The following is a 16,004-nucleotide window of genomic DNA, read 5'->3' as shown; positions in this document are numbered from 1 at the left end:
AATTTTGACAGCTAACAAACATGTTAGCATGAAGCAGTAGTCAGGATTGTGAGAAAAAAAGTCAGAGTTCTGAGATTAAAGTCAGAATTCTGAGATTAAAGTCAGAATTCTGAGATTAAAGTAAGAATTGTGAGGAAACCATATTAAACTGAAATAAAATTTTATAATCAGTCAGCTTTTTTTTTTATTTTCTCAGTGTCCCTAATCCTCTTCTGTAGTTATAGTATGAGTTATTAACTCCAAATAATAAAGATCGTAATCCGTCAAAACGAACGAGTTGAACCTGAACTCATCATAATGTTTACCTAACGCTTATTGGTTTGACCAGCCTGTTATCTGGACCAATCACAGAACGAAGGCGGGTGAAAGGCATGACGCGCCCCACCTTGTTTCTGTCACGTGACGGGAGCTTAGGAAGATGGTGGAAGTTTCTTGTTCTTCGGAGTGAGACACCCCAAATACAAACTAAATATCTCTTCGGAATAGGTTGGGAAGACGTTTCAGTGCCGCCAAAACACATTCCACAACCCCCCATTTTGGTCTCGGTAAGGCTGAATTGTTTCTCCTAGCATAGCGGTTGTCGTAAAGATTCCATACTTTGGTATTTTAAGCTGCCGTATCGATGCAGGCCAGCAGGTTTCAGTTAGCCGGACAGAGAGGCTGTCAAACCTGGAGACCAACTGAAGCTCAAGGTGTTAACATCAGATACAGTGGTTCAGTAGATAAAGCCGTTCATCGTGACAGTTCGTGTTTTTGCAGTCAGAACAGGAATCGCCATTGTAGCTACATCAGTTAGCACTTTCAGAGTTCGAGAAAATTATGTAATATTTGTCATGTTTATCGGGATACGGTGCCAGGAAAGGCTGGGTTAGCTGTTTCTCTGGGTTGTTTTCTAATAAGAAGATAAATAAACTGTTTGTTTCCATGTGGTTCAGCTGTCAGTTAAAAACAATCCAGAAATATAAGAGGTCTCGTCCTCTGCGTCATTTCTGACTGTGTTATATACTCCTTAAACAGGAACACAATGCAAACTTATAGGTCTCAGTCTAAACTTTGACTTGATCAGTCTGACGTGAATGTTGTGTTTCTGACTCATTAAGACAATTCAATGCTTTCATCTTTTATGTTCTGTATTTTATTCATTTATACTCCTCTTTAAAGGCTGTAGGTATTTATGGTTATCCCCTTCTTTCTCATATTTTGGGTTTTGTCTATTGTTTTAATTTTGTCTCCTTTACACCTTTCAATATTCACTTGGTCTATTTTTAAACTTAAACCAGTTATAGAAAGGTGACTCCTTAGGAGTGCTTCATAATACCCGCTTAATTTTTAAGCCAGGTTTAGTTAAACTAGTCAGGTTTTTGTTTCCTTTCTGGTTTGATCTGAGTCAGACTCGGTAACTATGACTCTGTGAAGTTTGCCTGGTCAGGTCCAGGTTTAGAGCTGACAGAGTTTTAACCATTATCTTTTTTTGGATTGTTAATTCATGAGCTGATTAATAAAATAATCATCAATTAATTTAGTTAACGATTAATCATTAACTAAACTGAGTATAGGGACTTTAAAACGTGCCTTTAGCTGATAGAGCAAGTCATTTAGAGCAGCGATTATATCAAAATATATAAACATTTTCCATTTAAGATCAAACTTTTTTTTCTGTCAGTATGATCTAGGGGTGTGCAAAATAATCGTGATGATGATGCATCGTGATTCTAAGTTTCGTGATCTACTGCATCGATTCTTGATGCCAAGAATCGATTATTAATTTAAAAAAATGAATAAATAAAATTGCATGAATGGTTGGCGAACATCAGCCAAAAACAAGTGTAATACAACTTCCAGTCCAGTATGATGTCGCTGCAAATGTGTTGACGCACGCTGCCTTGTGTCAGAAGCATTTCCGGCCGTGGGATACTGTGCCAAGTCATTCAAAAACAAAACATGGAGGAGAAAATATTGCAATGCATCGCAATAATTCAAGTATCGTGATGCATCGTGATAGAATCGCATCGTGGCCTGTGAATCGTGATTCGAATCGAATCGTGACTTCTTTGGCAATACCCACCCCTAGTATGATCCATTCAGAACTCCTCAAGCGAAAAAGTTTTGGTTTCATCTGGTTTAATTTGGTAAAAACTCTCCCTTAAGGAACCTTTGGCTTCCCGATTATTAAACGATTAATCGAAAACATAATTGACAGATGAATCGTTTTACTAAATAATCGTTAGTTGCGGCCCTACAGTAGCGTAGTATCTCAGTTGGGCCTGCATCTTTTATGGAAAGGTGGCCCTATAGTCCATTTGCAGATGCACCATGACAACAACCTGCTCCGTTTATGGCTGTTTTCAGACTCGGAGTAAAAGAGAAGAAGAACATGTACGGGAGAGATAGAGAGAAACAATCTGGTAATAAATGGAAGAATATGAAGTGCATGTTTTCAGCCAGCTTTTGTCTAATTTGGGGTTTAATAAAAGAGTAGATGAGCAGCCATGTAAGGACAGAAATTTCTCACACTGCGGCTCCAGTTCAGACATAAAATGGTCAAATTTGCAGGTTGTAAAAACGTCTTAATCTTGTTTTTAATCTCCACGATAAATGCTCCTGCCCTCTATAAATGATGTCATGCGCAAGAAATACAACTGATCCTTTTTTCATCTATTTATTGACCAAATTACATTACATATTACTTTCAATTAAATATAAAAGTATTGTTAACATTCAGCATCTCATAGAACAAGAGAAAAATGTTAACCTCTCTTGTAAACATTTTTGCACAAAGGTAAAGGAGCCTTTTGCACACCTTTGAACTAAACTGCATCGTTTTGCTGCAGGTGGTGGGAGATGTTGGTTATGTTACTTTGGGTAGTTCTGACAGTCTTCAGACAAACTTTGAATTTCATGTTCTTTTGCTCAACATTCATGGAGTAATTTTTGTGCCACCGAACTAAGCGTGCAGTAAGAACGACGTGAATCGTTTAAACTCCTCCAACCTTGCACCAAACCTGTCCGCCACTCGCTCAACTCTGACGATGCGTGCTCCGCTTTATCTGTGCGCTCACTTGGCTACACAGGATTAACTGATGTCATATAGTTTGCGGCTGTGTTAGACGCTTCCTCACTGGGCTCATCCGACTGTCCTTTATTTATGCTTCTTCTTACTGGACGGGTCACATGATTACACACACGCTGCAGTGTCTTAGCAAAATTACGTTTATTTCTTTTACAAACATGGGAAAGTTGTCGCAGATTATCATAGTTAATGTCAGTAATGGTATATGTTCTGTTTATCGCTCAGGCCTATCTCTAATCACTACTATGAGCCTCTTATTAGAATCTTGGATTAATGCTTTCCTTTCCTGACAGCTGTATGTTTGTAGGTTTGCAGTTCTTCCATCCTTTTTCTGGATGATATATTTGGCAATGCTCTGTAAATGTTCAGAGCTTGGTCATATGTAATTCTTCACTAAACTGTTAAACACTCCCTGTCAGCTGGGCTAATGACACGGTTGCTGCTGTAATCAGCAATGCACCATAAACAACAAACATCTCATTTCCAGATGCAGGACTATGTGTAAAGTTGAGCTGGAGGCTCTTTGAAACGTCACGGCAGCATTGTTTTTATTCTTAGTGTGAGTCAGCGGAATGTGGAACAGTACGAACATGTTAGACTTTTAAAACCTGTTCACTGTCTATGATTATAATCGGTTATGAAAAACCCAGGAGGAGCTTTTTAAAACCACAAGACAGTGCTCATGCTGTAGATTCAGACCTGCTTTGGTGTCTCATGTGTTTATAAACAAGTTGACAATTCAGTAATGCTGCAGAAGTCTTAAAATTGTCAGGAAACACCTCCTTCTGCTGTTATACTGATTGTTTCATGATCTATTGTAGTCTTGTGTGGTTGAGCAACATTTTTGATATTTAAATATATAGAAAAAACAGGGAAAAAACAACAGTTGAGTGGGGGACATGGAAGCAGGTAAAGCTGGTCTTTCAACCCCTTAAGCTTGACAGGCCCGTTATCAGGCCAAGCTGATCTGTTTGGATAGGGTTGAAACATGGTGGCGATTTCTTTTCACCCACAAACCTTTCAAGAAGAGGCTTTAAAGTTTCTAAAACAACAATCAAAAGAGTTTTTTTCACACACATACTTTTTGTTTTACTACAAATAAAATTAGAGTTAAAGTTCTAGTAACATGTCGTCCTCTGCGCAGCAGTACGAAATTAGGGCTGGGCGATGTAACCTTAATTCAATATAATGATAAATTGGGCATTACCTCAATAAGAAAAAAATGCTCTGGCTCCTCTATCAGAAATAAAGGCATGTGCAGGAAATGCAACTCATCCAGTTATAGTTTTATTTTTATAACTTTATCATTTAAATATATCACTTACTTACATACTTACACTTACTTTAAAATAAATATTAATGTGTTGTACCCATTAAAGTTTAAACATTCAACAATGCCTCATTGAAATGGAGAAAATTTTGACCTCTCTTGCAAAGATTTTAGCACAAAGGTCATGGAGCCTTTTGCACATCTTGGTGGTGGAGATTTGATGTGTTACTTTGGGTAGTCCCGACAGCTTTCAGGCAAACTTTGAATTACTTTTCTTTTGCTCAACTTCTATGGCGAACTCAGCCTGCAGTGAGATCAATGTGCATCGTTTAAACTTGCACAAAAACCTCTGCTGCATGCTTAACCCTGACCACATGCGCTCTGGACTTCCTCTCTGCGCGCACAGCTTCATCTCTGCTCTTGGTCAGCCCCACAGGATTAATTGAGGTCATTTTGTTAACGGTGTTAAATGCTTCTTCACTGGGCTCATCCGCCATTCTATTTGTTGATGCTTCTGACTGTATGGGAGTCAAGTGATTACACACACTGCTGCAGTGTCTTAAAGGGGCAAGGAATACCTGCCACCAGGGCACAAAGGAAAAGCAACAGAATTTAAGGTATTGTGGAGGATCTTTGTTAATTTTTTATAAGACCCGCCCTCTCTTAAAAAAAAAATGACATTCACAACCCTGTGAAGAGAGAAAGCCTATTAAACATGTTCGAGAGCATGCACAAGCCCATTTCTCCTCATGCACGCTCTGTTTAAAAGTGGCTGTTCTCATAGCTCATACAAGCTTACTTTGCCTTGACGTCAGCCCTAACCCTTAAATCCCTCAATCACTGTATAGAGCGGGGACTTTATAGCGAACTCAGTTAACTTCCCGTTCAGACAGATGATCACTGCTTTTTGCTCCCCGTTGGTCACGTAACTCCTCCTCCACTGCAAGGTGCCTGCGGCATTTTTGTTATTAATCGCTGCTGTCGGATAGCGGCAGCGGGCCACTGTGACAGCAAATCCCATAATGCTTGGCGAGGAGAGCTCTCCACGCCAAGCATTCCAGGATATATCTGCCTCTTCTGAGGGCTTTCTTTTTTTTTTTTTCTCATACCCTTCGTAACACATTTTTCTCTTACATCCCTCTGCCATTTTCAAAGAACCGCGGAGAGATAGGTGAGCTTCAATGACTGTCTGTAGCTCACCACACATTTATGCCTGAAAGTGCGCATGCGCAGAAAAAGATAGCTAACGGGACGAGCATGTAGGACCGCTTTAGGTAAACATATCACCAGAATGATTGATAATTAGGAAAACCACTTATTTACATTATCCACCTGGAAATAAAAGATCCTCCTCTATACCTTTAAGTGTATTTCTTTTAACAACATGCAACATTTTTCACCGGTTATTGTATTAAATGACGGTAACGGTAAAAATCCGGTTTATGGCCGAGCCCTACACGCAAGCCCTAATCACTGGTATCATTGATAACTAGAGGCTCTTGTCAATACCTGATCCGTACCATCAACTCATTTGCACATTTTGAGCAGCTATTCACCCAGGTTGTCATAAATAATATAATATGGTACTAAAAGTACTTATTTTCTATTGCTTAAATTTTCAAAGACTGCTAAACTACATCTTTAAAGGATATTTAATGACTTTATTGAGACAATTGGATGCTTTTTAAATTCTCTGTTAAATTGCTTGTTTGAAGGCATCATCGGACATGCTGAGAGCAGTCCAGCAAAATATGATTACACCATTGTTTACGTTTTATTTTCAGCTTATTTACACTACTTGTTTCAAAAAGTGCGCACTTGAATAATTTAGAAAATAATACTGATCTGGTGATAAGAATGTTGCAATGAGTCCCGTTTCCCACAGCCTCATTACAACAGTATTGATTCTCACTCATAGATGATGAAATGATCCGTGGAGATTGCTTTTATGAATAATTTACGCTGTAATTTCATATTTTCAGCTTGTTTACATTATGTGTCTGCTATTTCTAAAAGTGGACAAATAAATAGAGTAGAAAATAATTCTTATCTTGTTAGCTGATAATAAAAAACCTGACGAATTCTGTTTCCACCCGACCTCTCTTCACTTGTTGAAATGATTTAAGCAACTTTATAAAACTTTAACATTATCCATGCTTTAGTTATACACATTACTTTTGAAGAATAACAAAATCTACCTTTTTTTTTTGCTAATTTCGTTGTATAGTTGGACATTATTTTAATAAAACACAGTATATGTATGCAGAAGTAGCAATAACATGGAAATCAGCACTTTTGTTAGACCAGGTTCCTTTTTTATTAGGGAAAAAAATTTATTTGGAACGTTTTGGACACTTTGGCACATCTGTTTCAGAATAACATGCTCGGCTGCCATGCTGTCCACTAAAACCTTTGGAGAATAAACATACTTCAACCGGTTCAGTCCAAATTTGCTGCTGTCATGTCAAGATGTGGTTCAATAAATTCTAAGAGGTTTTCATGCTGTTTTTCAGTGTTAATGTTTGAAAACAATTGTCAAGGCTTACAAATTATGATTTTTTTTAAATCTGTTTGATCTGATCTATAAATCAGAAATGATGACACCCTACAATAGTGGTTCCACTTGAAAATAATCTTTAATGACTTTTTATCATATGATTTTTTTTTTTCTACACGTCCACCTTATAACTTAGGCGCTTCTCTTGATTTAATCAAGTATGTAATTTCAGGCGGAAAGTGCTTCTAAAACTCTGGGCTTAAGGGGTTAAAAGTGCCTCTATAGTAGATTATCAATCTTAAGAAGGGGAGGGGGGTGCAGTTAGAAGAGGGCATTTTGGAGTTTAATATTCAGCAAACGCCACGATCAGAGCAAAGTTTACCTTGTTATAGAGCCTCAAAGTCAGCTGTTGCAATGAATTATTGACTGAGATCAAAGCCGTAGTCGGAGTGAAAGTTCCCCACTTTCTCCAACTCTGACGAGATGGAGTGAGAGCATGAATTATTCAGAGACTCGGAGGTAATCAACCAGATTCAAGGACAGGTTTAGGATCTGGTTCCTGTGCATGCCTGCCCTGATTCCCTATTACCATACCTGGCTAAAGCTGCAGCTTTTATGTTATGGGTCACAGTTAAGACAATTTAAGAAAGAGTTGCTGTTTACTCACTGCCAGTTATAAGCTGACATTATATCAATCAGAAAATCTATATTTAAGCTCTATACCTGCCTTGGTCCGCTTTACAAAACCTCCCATGTGCTCCTCAACATTTTAAGAGCTGCAGAGCACACGGATACCAAAAAGGAGGACGTTGTATGGCATATCAATAAATTACTAAGGTGTACATAAGAATCAGGTAAAGTCACATTTATAGTACAATTCTTAGTAGTTGAAAGAGGATGCTTGTGTAGCTGAATAGAAATAAATATTAAAGAGATGTAAAAAAGAATTGGTTCCCAGCATTTGTATTTATTTAATACATTGTGATGTTTAAAAAGTGACCACCGAGATGAATCTTTAAAAAGCAAAGCATAAGATGTGTGGACTTAAATGTTAAAAAAATATTTTTAACAAGAAACATTCATAATAAAATAGCCTAATATTTTTTTTAAACAACAAAAGAGATTGTAGAAAACACATTCAACTGCTCTAAAAGTATAGCTTTATTTTTAAGAGCCTCTAAGAGAGTCTTTTGGGAAGTGTGTGTGTGTGTGCAGCAGACCTGTCTTTATGGTCATCCCTTTAGCTATAGGCCAATCACTGAAATCTTTCACGTCACAGTCTACACTTCCGTAGGACTAGTGATGTTTTATAGTATAGTCCACCTTGCAGCTCTGCACAAGTTATTTTAGCATCCAGGGGCGAAAAAACTTAATGTAAAAGCCAACATTGAAGAGTTCGCTGCTGCACGTTTATTACTTTTATGTTAATCCGTACTCGCACGCCGTTCAATTGCAGCTTTTCCTCAACTGCTTACGCTCACATCGCATCGACAAAATGGCAGAAACCATGGAATGAATCTCCACTACCTTTGGTCATAAATTCACGCTCTTTTGTCCATTCTGGGTTAAACGACGTCCTGGTTTTGACAGGACGCTAACTTTAATGCTTAGGGTCAGTAATTCTGATCCTTGTTTACTTTTGTAACCAATAACAAGCAGATCTTTATCTGGCATGGCGCCACTCATAGCCAATCATGTGATAGATCAGACAGTGATGCATTTTTGATGATTGGATATTGTGCTGCAGCCCAGTAAAAAATAAATAAATAAAAACTGCTCTACACGCCTAGTGCCTCATAAAGGAGGACAAATACACATCCGGCTGGATGCAGCGCCGGATGCCGGACAGTGCAATAAAAAATCTGGACTGTCCGCCCTAAAGCCAGACATCTGGCCATGCTAATACCAATACATTATTTATATTTGATAGAGATGGACTTAATAATTGGTCGGGGACCAGATGTGGCCAGTGTTGCTTAACGGGTTGCAGACTAAAACATGTTAACATTTTTACAGTTTTGAAGTACATTAAACTAAGGTCACATCTGCCTCAACTTTTCTCAGTTCATAAAAAAAAAGTTAAAGGTTTCTGACATACAATGATTTACAATGTGACTCAACATGTCGGACTGAAAGGACGATAACTGAAAACTACAATCAGCAGGATGTACCTTATCGCTGCCTGTAAGGCGTATAATTAATTGAGCTTTATTGATCTCACACTGGAAAAATGTACCTCTACCTAATATAGACAATATATTTAGTAATGATAATATTGTCTTTTTGTGTCACCCGTACTTCAGAGTATGGATTAAGTTTCCTCAAAACACAGAATTTGTAATCTCTAAAAGCATCAGAAACATGAAGTTTGTCCTTTGCTGTTGACCTGTTATCTCCCATGGTGGTGAAGCATATGCATTGCCTGATGGGGTGCACTTATAGTCATTTAGGTGAAGTATATGCCTTTATGTAAATGTAAATCCCTCTAATTTCCCACAATGGGGAAATTCACTCTCTGGGGATCACTCTCTGCATTTGGCCCATCCCCTTGAGGGAGCAGTGGGCTGCCATTGTGTAGCCCCCAGAGAGCAGTGTGGGGTTAAGGGTTTTGCTCAGGAACCCAGACTGGAGGTTGTAGGGATTGAGCCGGGTACTTGCAACTAGTGTTGCGCCGATGCCATTTTTTGGCCCCGATACCGATACCCGATACCTGGCTGTGCAGTATCGGCCGATACCGATACCATAATAAAGTAAAATAATTGCCATCATGGCTTTGTCAAGCTGCTGCCTACCTTTGTGAAGCAGGAAAAAATCTAATACAAAGTGAATCCAGTAGAACTTTTTATTGCCTACCAGGAATGGGTGACAATAGTTAAACAAACTTTTGGCTCAAAATGGTATCGGTGCCCTATTTGTTGGTACTCGCCGATACCGATACCACCATTTTAGGGCAGTATCGGGGCCCGCCCAATACTGGTATCGGGCGTGCACAAACACACTGCTCTAACCACCAGGCCAACACTCCCCCTTTATGTTTTAGGTTTTAATGTTTCTACTCCACATAAATACAGTACCTGCATGGGTAGGGAGGAAATGCAGATGGATTTATGTTTGTTTATACTACCTGTATCTGACTTTGTGCCACAGAAAGTTTACCAGGGCTGTGCAGATCTGGGTTTGACCTATTTAGACTGGTTCTTGTTGTCCCTCACCTGTGTAGATCTAAAAAGGAGCATTTTAAACACGTTCATTGAACAAAGGTCATTTAGCCATTTAAGACGAAAATTGAAATAAATCGGAACAATAATTTTGAGTGAGGCTTTGGTTAATTGGTATTCTGTGTGTTTGTCAGGCTCTCTCCCCAGCCCTATGTCATGGCCAGTGGAGTCAGCAAGTCCAGCACCTCCAATGGGTACCCCATAAAGGCACAGCTTCAGGTCACTGGTAAGTTCCCTTTCAGTTGATTCACTTAGTACAGCACATGAATCTGGTATATCACGCCCCTGTGTATCCTGGCTGAACCCACTTCTAATCACGCCTTTGAGGCAAATGACATGATGACGACAAGAGACGGGCCCCGCCTGCACCATATATGTGTCCGTCATTACTGGCATTACTCAGTTCTTACGCTCTTCAACTCACTAAGAACACCTCTTGGATTCAGGCTAGCTAGCTTCTGTTGGCTTGCTCTGTTTTTGTGAGGCTACTTGAAAGTAGTTTTAAGATTTTGTTAGCCCCTGCTGCCTGCAGGCCATCAGCGTGCTAAGTTCAAGTATACCTATCTCGCTTTGTGGTTCGGCGTGAGCACAAAGCAAACAGAAGGGAACCAGACGTCTACTATTTACCCCTGTCCTCAGGGTTGTGGCTTCCTGATTCCCAAGAAGGACAAGGCCTGTCTCATGTGTCTAGGGATCGTTCACCCTCAGAGAACATAGGCACAGCCTGAAACATGTGGGTTCTGTTGCCAGCTTTATCGCTTTACCCTGGAGAGATGGTCTTAAAAAAAAGAGAGAGTCTTAAAGGAGCTGCTCAGCTCCTCTACAGTCTGGTGCAGAGGGTGGAAGGTGTTGTGCATGATGGATGTAAGCTTGGACAGCATCCTCCTCTCAGCCACTTCCTCCACAGAGTCCAGAGCACAGCTTAGGACAGAAGCAGCCTTTCTCTCTAGTTTGTTCAGTCTTTTTCTGTCCCGCTCTGCGCTGCCAGGGGCCCAGCAGACAACAGTGCAGAGTAGAGCTGATGCCACCACAGAGACATAGAAGGATTTAATCAAGGGCCTGCTCACTCCAAAGGACCTCAGCCTCCTCAGGAGGTGGAGGCAGCTCTGGCCCTTCTTATACAGGGCGTCAGTGTTATTAGTCCATTCCAGTTTGTTATTGATATGAACACCCAGATATTTGGAACTCTCCACAGTTTTTATCCTGCCCTTGGATGTAAACAGAGGAGTGAGGTGGGGAGTCTTCTCCTGAAGTGATCACCATCTCTTTGGTCTTCCTGGTGTTACGACACACGTGGTTCTTCTCACACAAGTCCACAAAGTTCATGATGACAGATTGATTCCAGCTAATTCCCCTCAGAAACCTCAGATGACCTACCAGTCTTTGTTTTGGGAAACAAATGTGTGCATGTTAGAAAGTGTGACTGCTTAGATCTCGCTCTAATGTGAATGTCTATTGTTAGGGATGTTCTGATCACAATAAATTATCTGTACTTTTCATACTTATTTGATGTGAAATGTTAAAAAAGAAAGCTTAATTAGGGAATTTTACCCAGAGAATAATAGTGAACATCAATAGATATGAGAACGGATCCATTTAAGTTACATAGACCCTGAACCTCCTTTTGACAAAAACATCTTCCTGAGTTCAGATTTCATTTTGTTTCTACATCAAAACTTTGTCCCTCACTCTCACATTGTGCCATTTTCTACAGCGTTCTCCTTTACGCTGAATCTTTATCCTGTTTTAATTCCTGTATCCTGCCTGTGACTCGCTATTAAAAAGCCACTTCTGTCTGTTTCAGTGCTATCAGCGAAACTGAGAGAAAACAAGAAGAACTGGTTTGGCCCCAGTCCTTATGTGGAAGTGACAGTCGACGGCCAGTCCAAGAAAACAGAAAAATGCAACAACACTCACACCCCCAAATGGAAGCAGCCATTCACTGTGTAAGTCAGAATAACTGAAGCCTTATGTGGCCGTCGATGACCGCTGTTACCAGAACTTTACCTAAAAGAGCCATATACACAGGACTCACTCAGCTGTGCAGAAAGCCTCAACTTTTACTCACATCTAAACTGAAATATTATCAATCTGGTTTAGGGCACTTAAAACAAGTCTATCTATACTGAAAACTTGGATCAAAATCTAGATTTGATTTCAGCACAAACTTTCTCTTGGTTAATTTTAGAAGAGAACTCTAAACTCAGAGTTTAATGAAAATCTTAAGGTGAGGTTTGTAAACACCAATCATATTCTACCTTTTGTTTATTTGCTCCACAGTTGGATCAGGAATGTTAGCTTTGTTATAGAAAACATTGCAGCACAAGGCTAATCTGTTGTTGATCAATTATCCATGCACAAAATAATAATAAAGTGCTCACAATAAGTGCAAGTTTTTAAATTACCCATAATTTGAATGAGATCATGTTTTAAAAAGAGGCTTGAGGTTTTTTCTTAAGGATAGTTGAAATGCTGCCGTTGCAGCATCTAAAGGCCATTTCCCAAGAAGACTGATCAGACAGTTTGTGTATAGTTGGAAATTTAGAAATGAATTTTGTTGCACCAGGGGTTTTACAGAGTTTCTCAAGACTTTTTCTGCAGCAACATCCAGTTTTACAAATGAGTCACTACATCTAGCTTTGCTTACTTAGTAAGAAAATTAACTTTTATTCACATAGTCATGTTCCTGATAAAGTCCTTAATATCCTAAATTTAAAATCTTGCCTGAAATTTGCCAGCACCTGAGGGATATTGTTTATTTCTGTCCTTTCTTTCTGGGCTTTGGGCTCTCTTCCTTCCATGTGACAGTTCTTCCTCCAGCTAGACTTATTTTAACTTTGATCTTTCTTGTCCTTTACATTTCTCCCTTTTATCTTCCCATTCCACTTTTGCTCCTTGTCCTTCTCTTCTTCCTGCCTTTCCTTTCGTATTGTGCCCTATCACCATTGTTTAATGAATTCACCACATGATCAAAAGTACTAAATACATAGAATAACCTAAAAGCAGCCTTCTTGGTTTTTATAATGCACAAAACCAGATTAACAGAAGAGAATTTCTTTTGCATTATTTTCCCACAATATCTTTGCTTTTTTTTTTTTTTATCAACAGAAGGAATCTGTAGACGGACTTTTTACATTTTGTAGTATAGAGAGGTTCTTCCAGACACTATTACTCAACAAACTCTGTGCTCAGTGGAGATAAAAACTCACCCAGGTTTTCCAAAGATTGTATTATTTGCCAGATTTTAATCTGATGGGGAAAAAACAACCAAATATTGTGCGTTACTTCAAACACATATTCCCTTTTAATGGCTTTTTTACTTGCTACCAACATGATCCTACATTTATTTTATCCACTAAACCTTTTGATAGTTCCTCTATAATTTCAAGAGGTCTATGTCATGTGTTTACTAAGGGAGGTAATTGGAGCCATATATTCAGTGTCTTTTCATGGTGCTAGTGAAACAGCTGCCAGAGTGTTGGTTATAGACACTCTCTGTCCTTGAATAGCCTCTATTAGTCAGAGGAGCAAAATAGGAAAAAACTATTCTTGACTGTGAGTGTACATAGCTACAGTTTACATACCCCCCAATTAGAAAATGGTGAATAATAATTAGGGATTGCAGTTTGAATACGTCATAAATAAATAAAACAATTGTGATTATTTTAGAGTGCCAACTCCTTGCATGAGCATTTTAAATTTGGGCCATTGTGTGACCCGGGTAGTGGTTTGGCCGTAATGCCAAAATCAGAAGTAGAAATGAATGTGAAATTTTGTTTTCAAAGAAATGGAGACTGATCTGTCAGCAAAGTGATTTTTAATTATTGCAAAATTATCTCCAAACCCAACCTGCTCCAGCTGAACTTTTAAAAACAAGAAGTACGTGGCTACAGCTGCTAGTTCTGCCACGAGAACACTTCACCAAGCAAAGCCTGCCTAGTTTGGTAAATGAACGAGCAAAGCCACCAAAGACTGGTTAGCTATACACTTCAATTATATCCTAGAATTCATATTCTTTATTTGGGTACATTTAGCACATTGCACCTAATCCTGCAAGGTTACCTAATTTCTCTGCCCCAACACACCTAATTCTAATTAATGACTCAATGTACAGAACTTCATAGCCTGTCTGGGACCCGTGTTGCATAGAAAACTAAAAGGACTGCGGCCCTTCAGGACCATTGTTCCCCACCAAGCTGCAAAGAAGCAATAATTTCAGCCATACCAAAAGAAGGCAAAAATAAAATTGAGTGTGGATCCTTAACGCCAACTTCAGTCCTATTCTGGTGAAGATTCTCAGTCCTCCAGGTCATAGTCATTCCAAAAAAGTAAAAAAACAATCCACTGGACTTTGTCTCCAAGTTTGAGGACGTTTCACTTCCCATCCTGGAAGCTTTTTCAATTCAAAATGTCAGAATTAGCATTGAGTTTGAGGCTCTGTAGAGTGGTCTGAAACAAAGCCTTGTTGTGGCTTAGAAAAACATGCAAATTGAACCTGAAAGACGGGTCCGCCCCTCAGGAATGGGGAGTTGGGTTCTTTGTTAGCCTGCAATAGGGCTGGGCGATATAGAAAAAAAGCTTATCGATAAAAAAAAATGTATATTGATCGATATTGATAATTATTGAAAAGATTTGAAACCATATTTTATGTGCAGCTCTGCCTGGACTTTTTATAATATTGCTAAATGGTTTAATTTTAATAAAAAACACAAACACAGACTTCGAATTAAATCTTTATTTAACCAACTTTTTTAACCATAACAGAATTGTTTTAAAGAAAAATAACTTAAGAGACCTGAGTTATGTTATTAAATACTGACAAAGAATAAACTAAAGTGACCAGAAAAGTGACCGAAATAAATATAACAAATAAATAAATGCCCCCCCACCGCCGCCGCCCCCGTTTCCTGCTTTAACCTGAGTTATTACTTTGAAGTTGCTGGCCCCTCAGCATTTTTATCTCAATTGTTAGAACTACGTGGGAAACTGCCCAGAACTGAAAATATATATATATTTTCCCGAAGATTCCTCGGAGGAGAGCCGCGCCGGGGATTACACAGCTCGTACTCCAGCGGGTGTGAGCGGCTGAGATGATAAAAAAAAAAGAAGTTGGTTGTGTTATCAGCCTTCGTTTTCACTGGTTCCCTACACATTTAACAGATGACTGTGGTTTGTTTTTGGTCCGACTTGCCATGACCGAAATACTACCAGACTGGCGAACTACAAAAACCCTTCTTTGGAACAGTTTCCTCCGACTCTCCTTGCTGCAACATCTTCATGTGCTCTGTGTTGTGGTTTGAGAGGGCGGCGCTTTGTGACGGCGTGCCTGGGTCCGCTATTGTGATTGTTTGGGAGGAAGTAGTGACTAGCATAAACCTACATGCTAGGCTACAATGAGAAGGAAGGAAAACTGCGTTTCTTTTTTATCGAACTTTTATCGACTCTCTTTTTTTTCTATTGCGCCACACGTGTATCGATCGATATATATCGTTATTGAATTATCGCCCAGCCCTAGCCTGCAATACCCAATACTGGTCTATGCCTCTGTAAGGGGGTTTGTTTGGGGGGATTGTTGGCCTGGCTGAACAGGCAAGATGTTTTGGTCCCCCCGTATGGGCAGGGGGGGTTGCGATGATAGCTATTTTTGAAAGCTGAAATCTGAGTCCACCCCCTCTATTTAAAGGAGAATTCCGGTTTTTAACACTTTTAGCCCATTTTCTGTAGTGTCCAGGATGAAATCGAATGATCGACACCAAAATTTTGACAATTGGTCCTGTCTCTGCTTTTTGGCTCATGCAGAATCCCCCCCTGGCTGCTTCAGAATGGCTTCCATTGTGCATGTCCGATAATGTCCTTAAAACAACCTTAAACGTTCTTTTTTTAAAATATGCTACTCACCGGGTCGTCAGCGCTGTTCAATGACGTTCCAAAAAAAGTTTCGTAAAGAAA

At 39.4% G+C, this 16,004-nt stretch overlaps 1 protein-coding gene across 1 annotated transcript in view; it reads left to right on the top strand.

The window, feature by feature from the left end:
- Window positions 1-382: 382 nt before the first annotated feature.
- Window positions 383-16,004, top strand: part of LOC119796398 (E3 ubiquitin-protein ligase Itchy-like) — a 62,801-nt gene continuing 47,179 nt past the window's right edge. The window contains exons 1-3 of the mRNA XM_038304909.1: window positions 383-545; window positions 10,190-10,281; window positions 11,860-12,001. Of these exons, the coding sequence (XP_038160837.1) occupies window positions 10,212-10,281; window positions 11,860-12,001 (212 nt within the window). The 5' untranslated portion in view covers window positions 383-545; window positions 10,190-10,211. The remainder of the gene's footprint in view (window positions 546-10,189; window positions 10,282-11,859; window positions 12,002-16,004) is intronic.

Source organism: Cyprinodon tularosa, unplaced genomic scaffold, assembly GCF_016077235.1.
Source record: "Cyprinodon tularosa strain WSP-4 unplaced genomic scaffold, ASM1607723v1 ctg547, whole genome shotgun sequence".
Classification (NCBI taxonomy): domain Eukaryota; kingdom Metazoa; phylum Chordata; class Actinopteri; order Cyprinodontiformes; family Cyprinodontidae; genus Cyprinodon; species Cyprinodon tularosa.
This window is presented reverse-complemented; position numbering and strand designations above follow the sequence as displayed.